Raw genomic sequence first — 21,951 nt, forward strand, 5'->3', positions numbered from 1 at the left:
GATAGCTTCCTGCAAAATTATCTCTATGGTACCTCCATTACGATTATTTACGATTATTGGATTGCATGGATGTAGGTAATCACGGTTAAAAACAACAGTTACTTATATTATTAAACGTCATACCGATGAGTATTCAAAAACGTAATTTTCGAGATTATCTGCACCCATGCAAAAGTATGTTTTAATGATGTAATAAATTGTTCGTACCTTCCACTAGCTGGCGTGAGGAGGCCGGTGGGAGTGCGGGGTCGCGAGCTGCCGTTGGGCGTGGCCACGCCGAGCTTGGCGGCGTTGGCCGCCGCGCGCGCCGTTGATGTACGCGTGTTAGTCACTTTGCGCATCGGTATGCGGGAAGGCGTTAATACGTCATCTGCAAAGATAGCAACAAAATTTACATAAATGAACGGAATGATGTACAAAAAACATAATTATATTTATTCAATTTTATTGCGTGTGCTACGAACCTGTACTATCTAATGAGAGATTAGAGCCATGTCTCGAAGGAGGCTTGGAACCTGTCCTCGATCCTGGTCTGGATCCTGGCCGTGAACCTCCAGGAGTCAATGTTGATCTATAAACAAATAATTTGAGTGATTAGTATTTATAAATAAAGTCATACATATTTCAACCAAAGCTCTCTATGCATTCAATATGTTGTATTATAACATTATAGGACTTACCTTGGCACACTGGGCTTCCTATATCTTGCCCCGAGTCCACTGGCGGCTTCGTTATCGCTGAGAGAGTCGGGCGTTCCAGCGCTAAGTGATGAACGCGAGGCACGTCCTTGCACGCCGCCCGACATAGGCACCGAGCGCGCCGTACGTTCGCGCACCTAAACGTTACATCGACTTGAAAATACTGTTCTTTTCTATGCGGATTAAAGACGATGTGCAAAGTGTATTTTTTACGGATGCCTTTGCACTTCTTCTCTCATCCGCAACATTTTCGACATGCCATTAGTAATCACAATCAAATTTAAGAGTATAAGTTAATGTGGATCATCTGAATATAAATATAATTTGACAACGTATATTGTATTATTTGAAAATGATACCGATTAAGGTAATATTACTTAACACTGTTTCATATTGTCATGCTAAGCTATAATGACTATCACATTGGAGGTCGCCCATCTCATTACTAGTAAACATTGACAGTGGACTTACACAAAAGACAAATAAACAAAAATACAGAGCTGCAAAACTGAATGATGTCAAAAGTGCAAAATCAACCGCAGCACTATCACGAAGCCTATATATTACCCAGTGGTATCCTGGAGAGGGTTGGTAGCCATGGTGATGCGTGTAGTGATGCGCGCCCGGCGTCGTCGAGCCCTGAGATCTTGAGTGGCCGTATATGAAGGCCTGCTTTGTGCCGTGCGTGGAACCGACGTGCAGCGGGTATGAACACGGTAGCTCTTCTCGCTGCCTTAATGCCTCAAATATAGGCTTCAGCTGCTCCAAAAACTCCTCAGCTAAACGCACCAATGCAAAACCGGGGCAAAACATTACGAAGAGAAAAAGATCCGTTACAAAACAAAACAATTTTTGCCTTCATAGTGCCAATCGCTTCGACGAATAGCGTTACGCTTACGATGTTTTTAGAAAACTTTGTTACGATTAGTCCACACGCTTAATAGACGACGCGCGATTTCACGAAATGCGGGTGTGATGGGAACGAGCAGGAAGGGGGACGAAATACGTTACCATAACATCCAAATGCGCTGACGTGCCACCTCTCCAATGCAGTGGATCCAATGAATATGCTAACAAACAACACCAAAAACTATACGAGCCTGTGCTTCAATGCATAGCTTGATCACACTAATGCAATACGACCAAACACTACGAGCTCAACACATGCGGTACTCACGGGCCCCTTGCAAACGGATGTATCCATCCATGTGCAAGGTGCAGCAAAAAAGCGAAAAATTGAACATCCCAAACCGATTGCTCCCTCCAGTAACTACAGTGCGCTTTATGTAGTATGTGTGCAAATTATAACTAAAATGAACTCCTGTTGAAGAGAAGAAATTATTTGTAATAGTAGCCGTTTCTAGCTGCTTACCTTGGTGATGGGTCCGGTGGACGGAGGGGTGTTTGTGTTAGAGCGGGGCGTACGCGGTCGGAACGCGGCCATGCTCTGCGAGACTCCATCAGCCAGAATGAACTGTTCCCTCAGTTCGATGTTGGTACGTCCCTTGGCTGCATGCGGCGTCCGGTGCGCGGGATTACAAAGGTAGGGAAAGGACAAGGTCAAAGAAAACCGTTCGGTTAAAGGGTAGGTGAAAAATAACACCAAAAAGTGTTAAGAAAACAGGACAGCGTGCAACGGAAGTGAGGAAAAAAACAACAAAAATCAGAACACGTCAAAACAAAACAAAATTAATGGTAAAAAATTAGGATATTTTAAATAGTGTGCATTTAGGGATAGGAATTTCAAAATACCATTAGTTATCACTTTCACCAAGTTATGCATCGAATATAAATCAAGCGCAAGATTTCAACTTTTATCGTATTTTTTTTATAAAAAGAGGATTTCCAAAATACAGCAATGTTTACTACATAGAACTGCAATTGGTAAGGTGCATAATATCTAGTGTATTATGTACATTTCAGTGACTTATGCATGTAGGTAACATTTTAACTTGCACTTGTCTTATATACACACTTACTACAAAAAAAAAAACTTACGCAAATAAAGATCATAACATGCTGTTAGTGAATCTAAGCAATTCATGTTGTTTATATAAAACAATTTATACATCAATACCAAAGCCATGATTAAATTCGGATGTTGATACATGATTACAAAAGCATACTACACGATTAATTAAAATATGTAATTATGTTCTAACTACTAAAAGCATTATTTTTAAAACATTGACAATTTACACAATACTGCTAAATTTAACGCGACACTAAATTTAAATAAATAAAGCATTTAGAACGGTCAACGTCCTGCAATGGAGTTTTCATTTATTTCAGTGAAAATAAAGCTGAGTGAACAAGTTTTTAATGAATGAACTCCAAAAGCAGGCCGCGATTCTTACCGAGCGGGCAACAAGCTTCATGCTGCTCCGGCTTGCTCGGGTCAGGCAGCGGTAGCACTAACGACACTACTTATGTAAAGGGTTTCGAAAGGATTTTTAACGCAATACAAACAATACAAACAAAATGTATAATTTTTTAAGGACAATGGGAATTGGAAGGGTGAAAGCGAGAACGCATTAGTAAATTAGTAGCAAGTCAACAACAATGTTTGTTGCTAACGTATTTTCGTTTTAGCAAGAACTTAGTTGTGGTATACTAGCTTACGCTGCTATGTGTAACGTGTGCTAACGATGGATATGAAAGTGGTTTGCATTCCCGATACTATTTCATTTCAACGCAGTACAAAATTTGTTAAATTTTACAAACACGGGTTTTCAACTATTTTGTATTTTAAGGCATTATTAACGTTAACGCGATAACGTTATAACGGTCGTTATTTTATAGGCTGGTATCCCCGCCCACTGCGCATCATGCGCATGTCAAACGCGAAGCTTCGGTCGGACGGTCGGTGCCGCTTGTCGCTTCATCACAAAGACAATGGAACGCGCTGCCGGTCGATTTTACTGTGACTCAGTGTTTTAATTTAATGTGTTTCGCGATTCAATCGCCCACAACATGACGGGTACTATAATTGAGAACCTGAGCGGTCGAAAACTCGCCATTCTAGTAACATTTCTATTGTTGTGCCAATTAACATGTTTCTTAATCGGTGGATTGGTCGCACCCCTGCCCGCAAACGCCCAAACCATTCTCGGAACGGTGTGCAAGGATACTCTGACGGTAAAAAATGACACGACGAAATGGTTTTACAACAGAGGAAAGGGCGCATGTACCAAGATCGAGATAACCGGGACGCACCTAGACTACACGGAGAACGACATCGTGTTCGCGTTTCAAATGCCGATGCCGCGCGAGAACAGGATTCTAGACTTCTCTAGATGGCAACAGAACTTAATTGGAGTGCTGCAGGTGGATATACGGTATCATTCGGCGATGGAGGTGCAGCCTCGGAGTTTGATGACGATCGACGCGCGACTGGCGTACAGGAACAAAGGGGATCCCGAGGACGAATGGAAATTGTACACACAATCTGTTGAAAAGCGACATTTGGACTGTGATATTGCAGTGAAATCTGAGGAATATTTGTACAACTGTTCTGCTTTGCCTTTGTTTGAATTGGGCTCTTTGTTCCATGACTTCTATCTACTTAACATCAGGCTACCGGTGGACACTCCGGAAATGAATGCACATATTGGCCATGTGCAGGACATGTGGCTGACAGTTATAAACCAAAATGGGGGTTTCACAAAGGTCTGGGTGTCTCTGAAAACAGTGTTTTTCCCCTGCATCATAGCTATTATTGCCTGGTTCTGGAGGAGGGTTCACATCTTACAACGGAAGCCTGTACTTTTGGAGAAGATGCTGCTGAGTTTGGGTATATCCCTGTGCATATTGAACATGCCTCTTGAATACTTTACATTACACTTTGATTTGCCATTTATGCTGTTACTAGGGGACATAAGACAAGGAGTCTTTTATGCAATGCTATTTTCATTTTGGCTCGTTTTTGCTGGTGAACACATGTTAATTCAGGATGCATCTACCCAAAGCTCTCTTAAGCAGTACTGGCGTCATTTAAGTGCTGTTGCAATGGGTTGCATATCTCTATTCATTTTTGATATGTGCGAGCGGGGAGTGCAACTGAGAAATCCATTTTACTCCATCTGGGTTACAGATTTGGGGACAAATCTCGCTTTGACCTTCATAATACTGGCTGGAATATCTACAGGAGTGTATTTTCTTTTCCTGTGCTATATGATTTGGCAGGTTTTTGTAAACATCTCCCACAAGCGACAATCTTTACCCACAATGAGCTCAGTTAGGCGTCTTCACTATGAGGGAATCATCTACCGGTTCAAGTTTCTGATGTTGGCCACCTTGCTCTGTGCTGCTCTCACTGTCATCGGGTTTATACTTGGACAGGTGGCAGAGGGTCAGTGGAAGTGGGATGAGAATATTGAGTTAGAATATACTTCTGCATTCTTTACTGGTGTGTATGGAATGTGGAACATATACATCTTTTCTCTGCTCGTTTTGTATGCTCCGAGCCACAAGCGTTGGCCAGCCGCTGAAAATACATCTGACACCCAGAACTTAAGTGAGGAGATAGAATTCAGCCGTTTGCCAAACGAGGGTGTGACCAGCGAGATATCCTCTCTCACCTCTTTCATAAGAAAGCCTAATGTTGACTAAAGTTTTGTCATGCATTATTTTGAAGACCAGTATTAACTGTACAAATTTTGTACTCGAATATTTAGAAGGAAGTGTAGGCCATATTTAGAAATGTTTATCTTGCCCGTAGGAAATAGCTGCTATGCTATCTTTGTATTCAATAGTTTGTGGTACAATATTTACATGCCATATAGCATTAAGGTTCGTGTCTGTATTATTTTGCCTATGAGTTTTGTTGTGTAATTACAATTATTTATAATACAATCTCTTAGCTGTTAGTTTATACATGTAGTATCTAGCCTGTGTATTAGTCATAAAGAATGTCGGTCTAAACTAAATAAAATCGGCTTGTCTGAGCTAAACAGGTTGTGTGACCTTGGTTCGCGCTGTGCTTCCAAATTTATCCAATTTCGTCTGCCTCAAAAACTTGTTACTTAAATTTTTCTGTGATAGTTTTTTATGTATCATTTTTTCTAATGTTAATTCTAAGTGACGTAACAGTATTATTAAAACACTTCTTTTTGTATTGCTAGCATGTTCTAGACGGATTTTGCGTTAATAATGCCAATATTTTATACCTCTTCTATTTTGAATTATAAAAGAGATAATAAGATATGTTTATTAGTAATCTGTCTGGACAATTTAGAGGATATAAATAGGTGTACTAAGTCTAATGAAACGTATTTTTATGTGTAGTCGTAATCGTAACTCCGATTTTGTAAGCGGTTAGAAGTTATAACAATAAAAATTAATCAATTATTGTAGTTATTTTGTTATTTCTGCAAATCGGGCAAGTATTTTCGTTCGAAAATATTAGCCCTCGCCCTGTTATATTAGACGTCACAGTTAGTGCCCTTGTTAGGGGTTAAACACAATTATTATTTTCCCGATACTTGGATTGACACTTTGAATATCACCATAAATATTAATTCAACCAGCTCTTCTCGTATTTGATGCATTTGGAATTATTTAAAATACATCCAGTTAAATACATACTACATACGGAAGAGCCAGTATAATCATAATATATTCTATTTCATCATTGTAACATGTACAGACTAGGTAGAAAAGTGGAGTACTGTATATGTTACAAAGTACATATAAAAAAGTTAGGCTGGCCAGTTAGGCAAATGTATAGTCTGGCCAACAACATCCATCTCTAAATACATGTAGGTAAAATACAGGAATTTAAAAAAAAAATTTAAATATCGCACCCTTTTTTAATGACGAAAATAGTTTGCCATTGTATGCAATTACTTTTATTTGAATTTAAAGCCTAACTAACTAGCCCATAAAATAAACAAAATGATGAAAATTAAGACATTTCATTTGAGATAAAGGATCTGAATAAATATTAGAAATTAAATCATTTTCTCAAATAAATTTTCTTGACTTGAAATTATAATTTAAATATCATTAAATTATAATGTAAGAGATATCAAACAAGTCGTCAAGAAATTGTTTGAGCAATACCTGATAAGTCAAACCTTCGATTACTGTAAAACTTGAAATAAATTCATTATTCATGTCTTGAGAAATATCACATTCTACTTCTACTTATCATTTTGTATTATTGGTGCCGTTAAATTTTCCTATATTCGTATATCGTTAATAATTTATTTAAAATATGGCGACGGCAAGTAGAAGTGAACTGCGTAATTATTTTTGTATCTATTACGAGATGGCTAGTGGTTTACCAATTACCATTGCTAATTGCAAATGAGCATTAACGGAATTTTATATAAATAATTTCCATTGCCAAGCGTTATTGTCAAGGCGTGTAAATTCTTGAAAAAACAATTTTATATTTAAATTCAAACAAGACCAAAGTGATCCCATAAGTGCGCCGTGAACAAGGTTTTTACGGAGCACTAAAACCAACAAAGTGTCGGATCAACATAAACATTACGACTCACTACATGTTTAAAATGTACACAATTACAGAAACGATAATCATCATCAACTTTTTAACCTGTAATATGCAGTGTAGTCCTCACACTTAGTCCTCTCTTATACTGTCCATGAATCAGACGTATATACTCGTCATACAGTATCAACCACAGGGCCACCCCACACTAGCGTCTCCCGAGCGTTGAACTCTAGCCAAATCTATAGCCGCCGCTCGACGCAACTTTGATGCAACTGTGCATCGACGCCATTTTCAATAGCCCTGACTAGACGCCGACGCTCCAAAGGCGCTAGTGTGGGGTCTCTCTAAACCTTAGCACGGTAACCACGAGCCACCTCTACCCCTGGCCCCTGAGTGCGGACAGGCACGTACCTCGGCACGGGTCGTTCTTGACGAGGAACTCGTCGAGCGCCACCCAGCCGCCGCCCACGCGCACCATCACGGTGGAGCGCAGGATTCGCACGAGCCGCAGCTTTTGTGAGTCGCCGAACTGGAACAAATAATTGAGGTTAGTTTTTGTACGTAAACCAATGTTAACTGGCATTTTTCTCCAGAAAAAAACTATGGTAGTAATCATACTGTTTGGAGTCTAAAGACTTCAAGTGTTCAAGTGTATGTAATCTCTAAGAAAATAATCGTGCCTCCAAGACAGCTGGAGTAGATGGAGCATCTCGAATTTGTCTACTTATGTCTTTATACATCTTATACAATCAACGAATAATTATTGATGTCAGTTTACCAAGAAAACATGTATAGTGTTGTTACCAAATTCCTTTCCTTGCCAATCAGAATATAATCGCTATGGCATTGAGGGGCAGACGAACTGCGTATACTGTCTGTAATACACCGTGTTTTTTTTGATTTCCGTTAATTTCAAGGGTGCATTCCTGAGCTTAAATCAAGTAACTTTCTCAAAGACACCGATGTTCTAATTAAGTCCATTTCGGAGATAATCCATAATTTATTTTTTTCCTATAAGGCCTCTACAAGCGTGTACACTTGCCTTAGGGCCGGCTTACATATTGATTAGTGTTTAGAATGAGTTCATACATTTGCTACTAAACTTAAGTACAATCTCGGTCGATTGATGTACTAAATGACATTGATATGTCACAGATTTCAATTGTTTGGTTGAGTTAAATGTAATGCCCGTGTTACAACAACGCTATATGCTACATTTAATTACTTTTTAAACAAAAAAAAAAAAAACAAAAAAGAAAACAAAAAAAAAATTTTTTTTTGAAAATTAACTATGCCATTTAGTTCTTATAAACGTACTTAACTATACCCCGAAGTTAACGGAATTCAATAAAAACACGGTGTATATTATGTAAAATTTAGAAGACACTTACCCGGTATTTGCCCTCGCCGACCTGGAAGACGCGGAACTTCTGCCGGCACGTGCACAGCATCACCAGCCGCTTCACCTCGTCGTGGATCTTGTCGGCGTCCGTCGGCGGCCCGCGGCGCTCCACCTGCCAACAACACGGAACTTAGCTTCGCTATTCAAGAGAAGGCTTAGGTACTTCAACATTGACAACTCGACTTTTTAAGGCTTAATCGAAAGTTCAGAAATATAACATTTTTATTGCTAAAATTATACACGGTTAAGATAAACTTACGTGGGATTTAAATACTCATAATTTATAAAAGAACCACGATTAACAAATACCAAGTGTCGGATGTCATAGGTCTATAAGTAGCACTACTAGCTGTAACCGCACTGTGACATCAAACTGAGATCGATTCGCGCACTTCGAGAGATTAGATAGCACGGACTCGATTGATAACTTCAATCTAGATTTTAGATGTAAAGCTAACAAAATCCTACGTTATTATTATGTTCGTCACTTTCTAAAATACCACAGTAGTTTTTATCATTTATGAGTACCGTACATTTAGCTATTTTATAATCATGGACTAATAAATACCCACTTTAAATATTATAATTGGACGGCTTCACGATTTCATGCTTGACAGGTATTTAATTCAAGTTTAAAATGATTGTGGTAATAGTTTCTTATAAACATCGTTTACTATGACTTTGCACATGCCTGACTGCGATACAGCATTGTGTTGTGGGGAAACAGTTTACGTATCGACTTAATCGACTAGAGTAGGATCCAACCTTGGAAAGGGACCGGCCGCGTGCAATATGCGGTGTCACAGTGTGGTTTATATTCTATTTGTGGGTACTGAAATTGATGTAAGAGAAAAAGTGACGTAATTAAATATTTGTAAAATGTGTATCTTACCCAGTCGGGTCGCAGCGCCGCGATGAACTCCTCCCAGTCGATGAGTCCGAGGCCGTTCCTGTCGAACAGGTCGGCCACGGCGCCCATCTCCAGGCGGGACGTGTCGAATTCTGCACAACAAACAAATGTCATGAGACTCAAGAGTCAGTCAGTACGAGATACTAATGTACAGTCCGCAGAAGAATTAATTTGCTGGTGGAAGTACTGTGTCAAGAGAATATTTGTGGCGGGAGATAAATAAGGCGCAAGCTTTCAAAGTGTTCGCGTCTGTTACTCTACTCCCGTATCTAAGGATATCTTTGGCCCAAGGGTTTAGTTTTCCTGATGTTGCTTTTAACATTTAAATCATGAAGGAATATGTATTTCTCTAAGATTCAACAGATTAAGTAGTAATTTTTTTCTTAAGTAGTACAAAAAAATGAAGTGTAAAATTTAGCCTGGATAATACAGTCAGCCATCTAATTCTAGCGCGGGTATTAAATCATTCCCTCTCGGAAATAAGCCTCAGTTTAAGCATAATACGCTTAAACCTGAGCTGCTAAATATGAGAATGAAGGTAATGGCAATACTGACTGGTGTTGATGATGCCGTCGATGAACTCGTTGCGCGGGATGAGGCCGTTGTTGTCCTTGTCCATCTTGCGGAACAGGTCCGTCAGGCGGGACTTCTTGTGGTTCATGAACTTCAGGAACTAAGGGAAAAAGATTCATATTAAGTACACGTTTAAATGTACAGTCACGCTCCGTGATCCGTGATTGTTATACCATTTAGGGTTCTTGTTTAATTGGAAATTATAGCGTAAGCATTGAACAACCTATTTAGCTAGGAACCGAAATGGCGCAACAATCGCGGAGCGTGGTGGTACAATTTTGTCAACCGGTAGCTGAATACTTTCTGACATTCGGTAACCGAACCTCGTAATTTACAAGAAACGTGTAGAATTCTTAACATTTATTACCTCTATCTATGTAACAGTGTGCACTAGAATACCTACTTTTAAATATGAGCCTAGCTTTCTAGTGCAAGAAGTTCAACATGTTGTAAATGATGTACTCTTTACACAATGGTTACCTATGCGAACCATCTTTCTTCCTCTTAATCCCTCAATCTAATATGCCAGAAAAACGACCACGAAGTCTTAAATTTAGAGTTTAGCGTTTCTTTTCTTTGTTGACCCGATATTGACACCAGAGATTGCTCCTCGCCAGTTTCAATGGAATTTTTTCAGTGCCTTATTCCCGTTGAGTACATAAGTATGAATTGATTTGTTACCCTCTTCCTCCAGTCGTCCCAGCTGAAGTTGGACACGCGCTGCAGCTCCTTGAGGTGCGCGAGGCGCTCGTGCAGGCGGCGCTGGCGCTCCCACGCCAGCAGCCACACCGTGCGCCACTTGTCCCACAGCTGGCGGACGCGCGGCGAACGGAACTCCGGCTCGGCGCCCTTGCTGCACGTGCAAACAGTCATTTTAGTTTGGGTAATAGATGGGTAGTGGGTAGTGGCTTTTGGAATTTAGTGTTAAGTTAACTTGAACTTTACGCGAACTTGAAAGTAAACGGACTGTAAGACTTTTGTTATGCTCTCTGCTTTAGTTTATAGGGTTTGAAATTTTAATACTAAGTTCAAGAGACTACGATTTTTTTCATTAAAATATAAGCCCGGCATTTAGAATAAGCTTACACAGGACTGATAAATAGTATGCAAAATTGCAAATTACATACGTGGCCATGATGGTACAATAAAAATTTAAAAAAGCTTTGAATTTTATACGTGCATAATATATCAAAATTAAATTGCAAAAATGCTGAACTTAAAAACGCATAGCAGCGAGGGCTGTCACACACATGATTACATAATAAAACCCAAGCAAATATTTTTCAAATGGCACGGACATTGATCAAACATCCCCAAAAACTTTAAAAAATATATAAGTACTTAGCCATGTCATCGCCGTAGCTGTCATAAAGTACGGTATCGAATTTTATGTTTATAACAGTGGCTTTTATTTGAAAGTGTACGGAATGTTTTAAGGATCTGTTAGATATCATGATGTACCTACTGACAAAGGATATTTCTTTAAACAGTGTCCACATATTGAATTTAAGATTTTGAAACCAGTTTTTTTTGTGAAAATAATTTTAGTTCCTCAAATCAATATCAGTTGGAAGATTGTGCTGTCACATATATGTATATCGTATAATCGGAGTTAAAATTTCAGTATAAAGTTTCTTCCAGGTGTTTCTCTTCGTGTGTGTACGCCTCATCTGTTCGTATTGTTGTCGACGTGTGTGTGTGTGTGTGATGCCTTACCTGCCCCTCGGCGGGAACCGCGGCCCGTAGTGCGGCAGGTTGCGGTCGGGCGTCTCGCGGCCCGGGCTCACGCGACTGCAGCACACGCACATTTGTACAAACTTATACCACACTTACACAACACTGACAGTGTACCTTATTGTGTCCCTTACCAAATACATTATAATGTACTACCGATATGCACATGCCATGTTGCGATACGGCATTATGCTGTGGGGAAACTGTCTATGAATGAATGAAAATATTGAATTCGACTTGTGTATGATCCAATCTTGAGACAATTAGGAATGAGTTTCGGAAAAAACTAGGTAATTTTAAACGTTCTTAATGAGTAACCGACCACATACAATATACGGTGTGGTTTATACTGTTTGTGGGTGATACTTTTCCATATAGTTTCACACTCCTTTATCAACTCGACGATCATTTTACACTTTCCAGGTGTTTCACATTTGACAATGTGAAAACGATTATATTCAATATAATAGAATAATCGATAAAAGAGCTCCAATAAGGTACAACTGTAACAGGTAAGGGTGGATGCGTGTTAGGTAGACAACATCGTCGGTTATGGTTAGTCGTGAGACTTGTGAGTGGCGTGGCGTGGCGTGGCGGGTTAGTTTAGTGTTATTGAAGGAAGGAGTTTCGCGGTTTCCTTTACCATGTGAAAAGTAGTCGCATTGAAGTGTGTTTATTTTGAAGAAATAGTATTTTGTGCAATAGATACAAGTTAACCAATTTTTTTTTGGGTTTAAAAGTTAATTAATTTTATGGTGTTTTTTTCCCTATCGATTGACAGCCCAAATTTGTTTTAAAAGCATGCAATAAGCCCCAACCAATGAATATAAGCATTATTTCTACAAGCAAAAATATTACCCAAAATGCATAAAGTGGACTAAATAAGCTTGAAAATCTGAATTTAAGTGTATATGAATATATATCAGTATCACCCAATGTAGATGAGAGAGGTAGTTTAGGAAACTCAATAATTAAATACGTATATTAAAAATATGTGTCAACATAATTACCTAATATATTCGAATCGACTGCATTAAATTATAATCAAATAATTAAAATAATTTTTTTTGGGCATTAACAAAATGAAAATCAAACTACAAAAGCCATTCAAAGACAAAATACACACAAAAATTCTACAAAAAATAATAAAACAAATCAAACCTTCCTCTCCTACTTCGAGGGTGAATCCTGGACCTGCCCCCAGCGTGACGAGATGAGACAAAAAGCGACATTTATGTGTGTTAAAGCGAGACGAAGTTAGGTGGTTATTCCACGTCAGATAATGACATGACCTTATATTCAACTTGGTTCACTACTTGGAAATATAATACAGTGATCGATATCATGTCATTTTCTGATTTGGAAATAATGACATAAGGCACATGATTGTTATTTACACCAAAATCACAATACAACAACACGTTTACAGATAAGCTCAGATAACAAAAAATAGGAATCATTAAAACAAGTAAAAAAAACAAGAAACTCAACTTATGTAGTTTCTAATTAGTAGGTGATTGTCCAATAGAATATGACCTTGGATGAAAATCACACAAAGATTAAAAAAATTAAAAACAGAAATTTTAATCATAAAAAAAATAGGGAAAGAAATTAAAAACACACCTGTACCGCCTAGAGCCATAATAGTCGGGCGACACCGATCGTTCCCTGTTCAGGTCGTGCTGCGATCCGCGTCTGTGTGCGTGTGAGGGGACACCGAGACAACACGAGTGAAGAGTCACACCATGCAATGACGTCACAATGGCGGCGTGCGTGAACGTGAAAGAGACGGAACGACAAATGAAATAATGGAACATAAAATTGACAATACAGGAGTAACATACACTGATTTGACCAAAGCACCAGTGGACATAGATCAAACAAATAAAATCGATAACTCTTGAAAAATTTGTACAAATGATCCTTTTTTTTACGGAGTGGGAATGCGAATTTGCCTGTATTTAAAACACTTCGCTTGATATACAGTCAAGTTGATGAGAATAAATCGTTTTTGAAAAAGGTAACAGCATTTGCAGTCCACTGGTGAATTGGTCTTGGACATATTGTGTTGTATACGAACCCAGGTGCACCCTTGACAGCGGATTTCGCCGAAACCTTGCGCGGTGTCGACTCCCTTCCTTGGCTTTGACTCTTGACCTGCAAATGGTTGTACATTAAATTCTGTTAAGAAACCCCCTGTGTGTATGTATCCACACCTTAATCCAACAATCCTTTATCCTTGACAAGCGACCCGCCCCGGCTTCGCACGGGTTGACAAATTATACACCTAAACCAGAATCACCCTAGAATTACTCTATTGATAGGAGAAAACCGCATGAAAATCCGTTCAGTAGTTTTACATACAAACAGACAGACGCGGCAGGGGACTTTGTTTAATAAGGTCAAATAAGGTGTAGTGATATTGAAACCTCTTTTAGGTCGACATAAATTAATCTTTGGTCACCATTAACGTTTTCACTGCCATGTCAGACAATAGTAGAAACATTGTAGTAAAAGTGTCTTAGACAAGCGAAACGGCGAACGGCGAAGCAGGAGTAAAAACTAGTATTGAGATATTTTACAGCCAAGTCTCCTTATCTTGTCTATGGTTCTTAGATTCACATTGGCATGTGACCTGAACATCAATATAGGAATGTCCGCCTTATCCTGTATGCCTTGCGCTTCATTTTCCAACGTACCTGGTAGGCCTTGCAGACGCGGTCGACCTCGTTCTGCCTCTTCTGCGTGTTCTCCATGAGCTCCTTGTGGTCCTCGATGAGGCCCTCCAGCAGCTCGATGGATTCCGGCAGGGGCTCCGCTTCCAGTGCTAAGAGAGATTACATTTTATAACAATTTCTGGGTATTAGTGGATGTCTTACTTATGAGTATGACACACAACATGTCTGCCCAGAGGTTTTTGAAAGATGAGGACACTGGACATGGAAACAGGAAATACATACTAAAATGCATAAACCAGTAGGTTTTGTAAAATAGCATCATAAAGCTGAGCAAAATCGAATTGCCATTCGCCTCTTAAGGTTTTAGTACATTCTGCAAAAAAAAAACTAAATGATAAGATGGCGAACAACAGGGACCTCTCTGAACTTACCTAGGTAGAAAAAAAACATACTGCTCGAACCCAAAGTCAATGATAAAAAAAACGGTAGCCTTAACCTTTTGAACGCCAAACGGCGCATCCATTTGCCGTTGCCACTAACGTCACGGGGGTAAAATTTGTGAATAAATAATGCCAACCTAAAAGTGGGATGTTTTTCAGTAGATTTTAATCAAAAAACGATCGACGGACGCAAATGCCGTCTTTGGCGTCGTTGTCACGATTTTGCATTGACCTCAATTACCGCCTGTGGCGTTCAAAAGTCTGATACAAGGAGTAGTATGCCTAGTGTGATTCTAGACACACTGGGCCATCAATAATACCTACCCGATCCAGTTCCAGTGACCCGTCAAGACTAGCAGAATACTTACAAAGCAGGGTGTTCTCGAGCCCCATGAGCCACTGCAGCAGCTCTTCCAGCACGGTGTCCAGGTCCTTGAGGCTCTGCATGTGCGTCTCCAGCTTGCCGCCGCGCTGCATCGCCCATTGCCACACCTGGGAAACTCGACAATCATTCATTAACTGTTTACTGCTAAACATGGGTTGAAGTAAGGGCTGATTTAGACGACGAGCGAACTTGCATGCGATTTTAGTTACATTGCGGACTATTGCTTACTTCCAATTCAGCCGACCAATCAAATATCGCAATGTAATGAAACTCGCATGCGAGTTCTCGCACCGTCTAAATGAGCCTTAGGCTTCCATAGCCCACGATGGCATATTTTTTCCCCATCGACGACCAACCAATCAAACCTGTCCAAATAATTCAAGCCTAACGCCCAGGAGTTATCTAAGAGCATGGACGTCTCTCTAGTAATTACAATCTAAATTTGACTTGCAATTAAGTTTTGATCGAAAAACGCTCAGATCTCTAGATTTTTATCTGCGTAATATTATCAAATAAAGCATGTAGTTTATGGTAAAATTAAGGTTTAACCTGTCCCGGAGTTACCCTGCTAAAGATTCGTATCACGGGCATAATTGACACCATTGTTTTTCGTGTTTTCGCCTTTTCACTCATCTTTCACAATATAAACACAAACTTGCCCATTAGATAATATTATGTTAATGAGAAAATTGCGCCTCAAAACCATTAATTATATCACGAGATATAGACTATCTTGTGATAAGAACTGATTTGATAATTAAAGGAAATACAAGATTAGCAGCGAAATGCATTAAATACTGATTTATGCCAAGGTGAAAGAAATTAGTTTGTTTTAGTATTATAACACTTTAAAGTCTCGCGTTTTGTACACATATTTAATTACACAAACAGGTCTACCGCGATATACTTTCACCTTAAATTCCGACGTTTCAGCTGAGTTGCACCAGCTGTGGTCACGGAAAGACTGATGTCTCAGCAAATGTCAACGGAGATACAAATAATGAAAGTATATCGCGGTAGACCCGTTTGTGTAATTAAATATGTTTTAGTATTGTATATTATATGAACTCACCTCATCCCACCGGCTCTGTATGATGGTGATCCAATGTTTGATGACCGTCACCGCGTCAGGATGCGCCTTGCCCAAGATAGACTGGGCCAGCGTGATGGTGTCGTCCTTGTCGCGCTTCTTCTCCTTCAGTTCGCGGATGAACCTCTCGTGGTCTCGTATCTGCTGTTGGGTCTCCTGGTCGCCTTCCGGCAGTTGTCCGGAGAAGCGCAGCTTGGTCTCGGCGTCGGAGAGCCATTCGAGGAGCATGTTCACGGATTTGTGCAGTTTTTCAGCCTAAGAAAAAAATACCATTTTGGATTTCAAGGACCTATAAATCCCGGTCTTTTGATAGGCGTGCGTGGGGATATAGATCCAATACGTAGAGGTCCTTTGGAGAGCTTTAATGTGATGTAGACCAGATATCAGCTTACCAAATACTACAATTAAATGTTGAGTCCGACCATGCTAAGTGTTCATGTCAGGTGCATGATATGTTAAGTATAGTCATAGACTAGGAATCCTCCAGACCGAGTTTAGAGCAACTATTTCATGCAACCGATGATGCCAAAAATGCGGGGGTGCGCGGGACGAGGTGAGCGAAATCCCGTGCCGTGATTGGTCCGTTCAAAGACACGGACGTCACACAAAGACACTTTCGACTCGAACATGGAGTAAAATTACCGTATGCGTGGCAGAGGGGGTAGCGCGACTATGCTAAGTCTGGAGGATGTTTTGTCTGTGAGTATAGTGCTCCTATGACGTATGCCTGCATTATCACTGCCAAGTCGTTACAAACATAGCGTGGCCAGAGCCTAAATATACTTTAGATTTCAGAAAAAAGGGTTTAATTACTTCCGGGTGTTATGAGAATTTGCAAAATCTAAAAGACTTCTTGTGCATAAGCTGTGCGTTTGTGTCATACCTCCTTGAGCGCAGATTCTAGTCGGTGCGCTTTCTTCTCGCTTAAGCTTTTGACGGAGTCCCAAGCCTGCTTCAGCTCGCTGCACTGTTGACGGATGCTGCTTGCGTCCTCGCGCGGCACCTGACAAAACCAACATAATGAATATTCGCCTAAGGTTTATTTTGATGTGATGTAATTATGATTAGATTGGTCTTCATGTCTCTGCTACTGCCATAAGTATTTTGTAGGTTATGATTATAGGGATGTTTCCTGTACTTAAAATAAATTATTTCAAATCGTGCACGAAATAAAGCACCAGATAATTATTAGAAAAACGTAGATAGCAGCTATTTTTAAACACAATTTGTATTTACTAAATCGGATTGAAATATAAAAAGTAGGTGAATTTACCGTGACGTCACTATATTTGTTTTCATATAAATTCCATACTAAAAAATTGTTTTGACAGTTCTAAAAAAGAAGCTGATTTGACTAGTAGGAATGTAGCCTATTGGAGGTAATATTACATTATAGTAGATATGGATGTATTAGCTTACCGTGGCTTCTAGATCTTTGCCGGTCTTCAGTACAGACTGCATTTGTTGTTCGCGAGAGTGGAAATCATCCTCGAATTGCTGGAAAAGATACAAAATGTTATCTCTAATATTCTTCTTCCGTTTGGATTTGATAATGAAACAAGCTTTGTTGGAGCGATAATTTAAACGTTTATATGTAGCTATGTTTGTTACAAGATATATACACTTATACAGTAGGTATGCCGTCGCGAGGTCTCTATTTAGAATGTAAGGCATCTAAGTGTAAGACAAATTCGTGCCTCTAATTTGACAGGTCCTGTAGATGGCGCTGTAAGGCTCCATACATTATGCAGACTCTGTTTGTGAGAAGTTAAAAATTCAGTGATCACAAAACATATGGTGCAGTACATAAATTGGCACAAAGATCGTCCTTGTAAAGACATATGTCGGAAGATCTAATGTATTCTTTCTAGTATGATACGCCCACGATTACCAACATATAGATAGTCAAAGATTACCTTGTGCTGTTCAATGAGCGCCATGACGGTGTCGAGGTCGCCGTGCACGGGCGAGTCGGCGGCCAGCTTGGTTTGCTGCTTCTTCAGCCACTCCAGCAGCGCAGACATCGCGTCCTTGAACTGCCCGGAGTATAACAGCGCCTCTTCCAGCTTGCGTTGTCTGTTGGGGTATATTACAGTTAAAAGGGCGTCAAGCGGTAATAATCGAGACATGATTTCTTCTGTATATTGGATCGAAATAAATTGTCATTGAGAAATTCGTAATATCTCCGCCTGAGGAGTACCTACGCTGAAATATTGTGAATTAAACATAAAACAAACAGAAACGTGCAAGATACGTTTACGTTGAACCTGCGTCAACGTAAACGTATCGTAACGTAACGTAAACGTAACGTATGCATCCTTTCGGAGTGTCGGGGTTGTCCTACCAAAAAATGTGACTATACTATAGTACATTATTGTCGAGGCTCGGAAGTAGCTACTTGCAGGCTGAGGATTCGTTTTAAACGGACGACCTTGGGAGTCCGTTTAATTGAATCCGAAGCCAGCAAGTAGCCTTCCAGCCGAGTCATATATAGTGCTTTTCTCAAAAATGGTGCAAGAAATATAAATATCATAGAAATATTTTACAAAAGCAACGTTCTTACGTATATATTTTCACAGAAAAAAGTAGAAACAATTGAAAAAATTAGCTTTGCCGCCTTTTTATTTTTTTAATAAAAAAATAGAAGTGTATTTTTCTGCCGAAAATACGTCAACCTATTTGAGACAGCTAAATAGTCGCGGTACTAATCATCTGTTTGGCTGTTTAATGGGCCTGTGCCTTCATTTGATATGGCCATTTCAAGTTTTAAAAAGTTTGGAACTCGACAAATAATGGAATTTGTATGCAACATTGCAGTCCCAAAATCGAGACTGCAATGTTTTTAACTTTTTAATTTTTGACTGACCATAAACTACGCGCTTCGCGACCTATTTTTTAAACGGCAAAGTCGACTTTGCCGTCCATTTTTGAGAAAAATAAATTTAAATATATATTGGTTGTTGAAACTCACCGGTCGACGGCCTTCGAGCAGACGGTGGTCCACTTGGTCTTGAGGTCCTGCAGCATGGTGCGTAATGTCGGCTCGTCGGTCTTGGGCGCCTTGTCCTTGAGCGTCTTGCCGACCTTCTGCGTCTGGTCGTACACGGGCTGCTTGCCCGCCAGCGCCTTTTGGAACTCGCGGTGCTTCGCCAGTCTGAGGGATAAGGTATATGAGATATGCGTGGAAGGTTGAAAACTGGCAATTTTATAATTTATCAAAACGTACTTAGGTACATTTAGAAGAAAAGACTATGCTATAGTCACTATAGTAATGATGCAAGTCTTAATTTTTCAAGGAAACCAGTACTACAGTAGTGATGCAGTAATTATTATTGTGTCCATGTATTACTGTGTCCATGTATTACTGAGTAATAGATGGACATTCTTACCTCTGTTTGATCTTCTCCGGGTCGTTGACGGTGGTCTCCGAGTTGAGTTCGTCCAGCTGTTTCTCGGTGTCGTTTAGCCAGTTCATCATGTTGTTCCTACGAAAACACAATATCAATAAACATACACGTCTCCGGTGGGTATTTAAGGAAAAAATATAATAAACTTAGAAAACAGATAAATGAAATCATTCACGATGAGGGTTTTGCCCACAATTACACTGGACTGTGGGGAATAGCAGTCATTCTAGGATGATTTTCAGTGCTTCACGAATGTCATTAGTAAATTCGTTTTTAGAATGGCTGGAGTTCACTTAATTTTTTCGCAGAGTACACGATTTAGGAAATCCTTTTCGTAAGTTTCACTGATGAACTAAAGAATATTCATGGTGAGGTATTTCGGCAAAAACAAAGTGTTATAAAAGGCTTTGCACTGACCACATGTCGCTGAACTCCTTGGCCTCCTTGACGCCGTGGTCGAGCGCTCGCGTGCGCTCGGCGCACTTGGCCACGACGCGCTCCCAGCGGTGCTGCACGGACACCAGCAGGTTCTTGATCAGGATCACGTCCTGCTTCTGGCTGAAGTACTTCAGGTGCGTGCCCTTCTTGTCCAGGTGCAGCATCGTCTCGCGGTGCGTCGCCACTTCCTTTTGGAACGATTTGTGCTCCTCGATTTGAACTGTTGGAGAAAAAAATTAAGTAATTATTTAATTTAGATATGTTAAGTACATATCCCGTTTCTTTAAGGGTCGGTTGCACAACTTTCTGTTGCCGTCAAAAACTTCGCTAAATTTTATTGTATGTGAAGTCTTCAAATTTTTTGTTGAGTAATGGTGATCAGTCCGTCGATAGTGGTTGTTGCAACTGGCCCTAAAGTACTAGTAAATAGTCATCAATCAAAACATGAAGGAGCCAGGCTTCATGTTAGGTTGTCTTCATGCTACGAATGACCCAGCATGATTGCACCATTAGAGCTTGTAAGAAAGCACAGTGACCACCTACAGAAAACAGACCTCTAGTGTTCGTATGAAGAACTTATTCAACGAGATCCAAGAATATATGACGATCACCTTGATCAATACTCACCTAGCAAGGTCTCCATAACCCTGGACACGGGCTTGGCGGAGGAGAGGGTCTTCTCGGCGCCGGTGAGCCAGTCGACGAAGGCCTGCAGCGCGTCGTGGAACTCTGTCGCTTCCTTCAGCGCGATCTCCAGTTTGATCTTCTTGTCCGATGCTCTGTACATATAAAATACTTAGAATTAATTTATGTTCTAATGCTTGTTCAGTACCTCGAACATTGTATTAGGCAGTAAATAAATCAAAGCCAACATTCAGTGTCTCTAACCTGTCAGGGACTATTTAATTTTTTTTTATTAGCCTATGTGTGTGTCCCACTGCTGGGCAAAGGCCTCCCCTCTCCCTTTACCTTTTAATAAAATTTATTTTTGCCAAGGACTGTTTGGAAGCCCAGACAGCTCTGTCTATAAATTCACGGACTATTAATGGTGCTTCCAAGGACCAGTAGTTAAAAACCAACGCACGAGGTGATGGGAATTGATGGTTCATGCACATTTCATAGTTGGTGGAATAGCCTGTTACGTTTCCTTGTGGCAACACGGCTCCTATCCTTAATCCGTTGGTGTCGGTATTTACTATTTACCTGGCAGTGATATTGTCCCATCGCGACTTGAGGTTCTTGGGTTCATTGAGGTTTCACTGTTGGTGGAATTGCCTGTTACATTTCCTTGCGACAGCACTGCTCCTATCCTTAATCCGTTGGTGTCGGTATTTACTATTTACCTGGCAGTGATATTGTCCCATCGCGACTTGAGGTTTTTGAGGTTTTGGTGCAGTTGGCTGGAGGGGTTGGGCTTCTCCTGCCGACGCAGGTACTCCTGGCCCTGTTGCAGTACCGCCTCCACCTTCGGACGGTTGGCTTCGATCTCGTTGTACACCTCCTGTTGATATGATGAGGTGATATAATTACTCACATAGATACAAAGGTAATACGTCTGTAATTGAACAATTTAGTGTAAAATGAGTCACAAATTTTTCATACAATACATGTAATACATTTTATTTAAATTTTTAGTCGCCTCTTAATTAAGACTCCCCAACATAACCCCATAAAGAAAAACCTTATAACGGCTGGGAAAAAAGAAGCTAAAGGCGGTTGCTGCGCCTTTATAGCTC

General features: G+C 40.1%; 2 protein-coding genes across 10 annotated transcripts in view; one reads left to right on the forward strand and one right to left on the reverse strand.

Moving 5' to 3' along the window:
- Positions 1-21,951, reverse strand: part of LOC134800529 (dystonin) — a 288,922-nt gene that overhangs the window by 3,830 nt on the left and 263,141 nt on the right. For 8 of the 9 annotated variants that reach the window (XM_063773000.1, XM_063773005.1, XM_063772999.1 and 5 more), the window contains 23 exons: positions 21,559-21,716; positions 20,843-20,994; positions 20,195-20,435; positions 19,760-19,855; positions 19,342-19,524; positions 18,287-18,446; positions 17,790-17,867; positions 17,254-17,373; positions 16,353-16,625; positions 15,264-15,387; positions 14,477-14,604; positions 13,858-13,934; positions 13,401-13,472; positions 11,760-11,837; positions 10,725-10,896; positions 10,026-10,143; positions 9,453-9,562; positions 8,550-8,672; positions 7,570-7,687; positions 1,266-1,477; positions 681-835; positions 465-571; positions 208-370 (listed from right to left, as the gene is read on the reverse strand). In XM_063773000.1, coding sequence (XP_063629070.1) covers positions 208-370; positions 465-571; positions 681-835; positions 1,266-1,477; positions 7,570-7,687; positions 8,550-8,672; positions 9,453-9,562; positions 10,026-10,143; positions 10,725-10,896; positions 11,760-11,837; positions 13,401-13,472; positions 13,858-13,934; positions 14,477-14,604; positions 15,264-15,387; positions 16,353-16,625; positions 17,254-17,373; positions 17,790-17,867; positions 18,287-18,446; positions 19,342-19,524; positions 19,760-19,855; positions 20,195-20,435; positions 20,843-20,994; positions 21,559-21,716 — 3,218 coding nt within the window. Of the gene's footprint in view, positions 1-207; positions 371-464; positions 572-680; positions 836-1,265; positions 1,478-2,070; positions 2,208-7,569; positions 7,688-8,549; positions 8,673-9,452; positions 9,563-10,025; positions 10,144-10,724; positions 10,897-11,759; positions 11,838-13,400; positions 13,473-13,857; positions 13,935-14,476; positions 14,605-15,263; positions 15,388-16,352; positions 16,626-17,253; positions 17,374-17,789; positions 17,868-18,286; positions 18,447-19,341; positions 19,525-19,759; positions 19,856-20,194; positions 20,436-20,842; positions 20,995-21,558; positions 21,717-21,951 lie in introns of all 9 variants that reach the window. The other variant, XM_063773004.1, reaches the window with a different exon arrangement.
- On the forward strand, positions 3,134-6,052 carry LOC134800555 (protein wntless). Its single transcript, XM_063773044.1, has one exon. It carries the CDS (start codon positions 3,672-3,674, stop codon positions 5,307-5,309), a length of 1,638 nt encoding a protein of 545 aa, XP_063629114.1. The 5' UTR covers positions 3,134-3,671; the 3' UTR covers positions 5,310-6,052.

This window comes from Cydia splendana, chromosome 20 (assembly GCF_910591565.1).
Source record: "Cydia splendana chromosome 20, ilCydSple1.2, whole genome shotgun sequence".
NCBI classification, from domain to species: Eukaryota; Metazoa; Arthropoda; class Insecta; order Lepidoptera; family Tortricidae; genus Cydia; species Cydia splendana.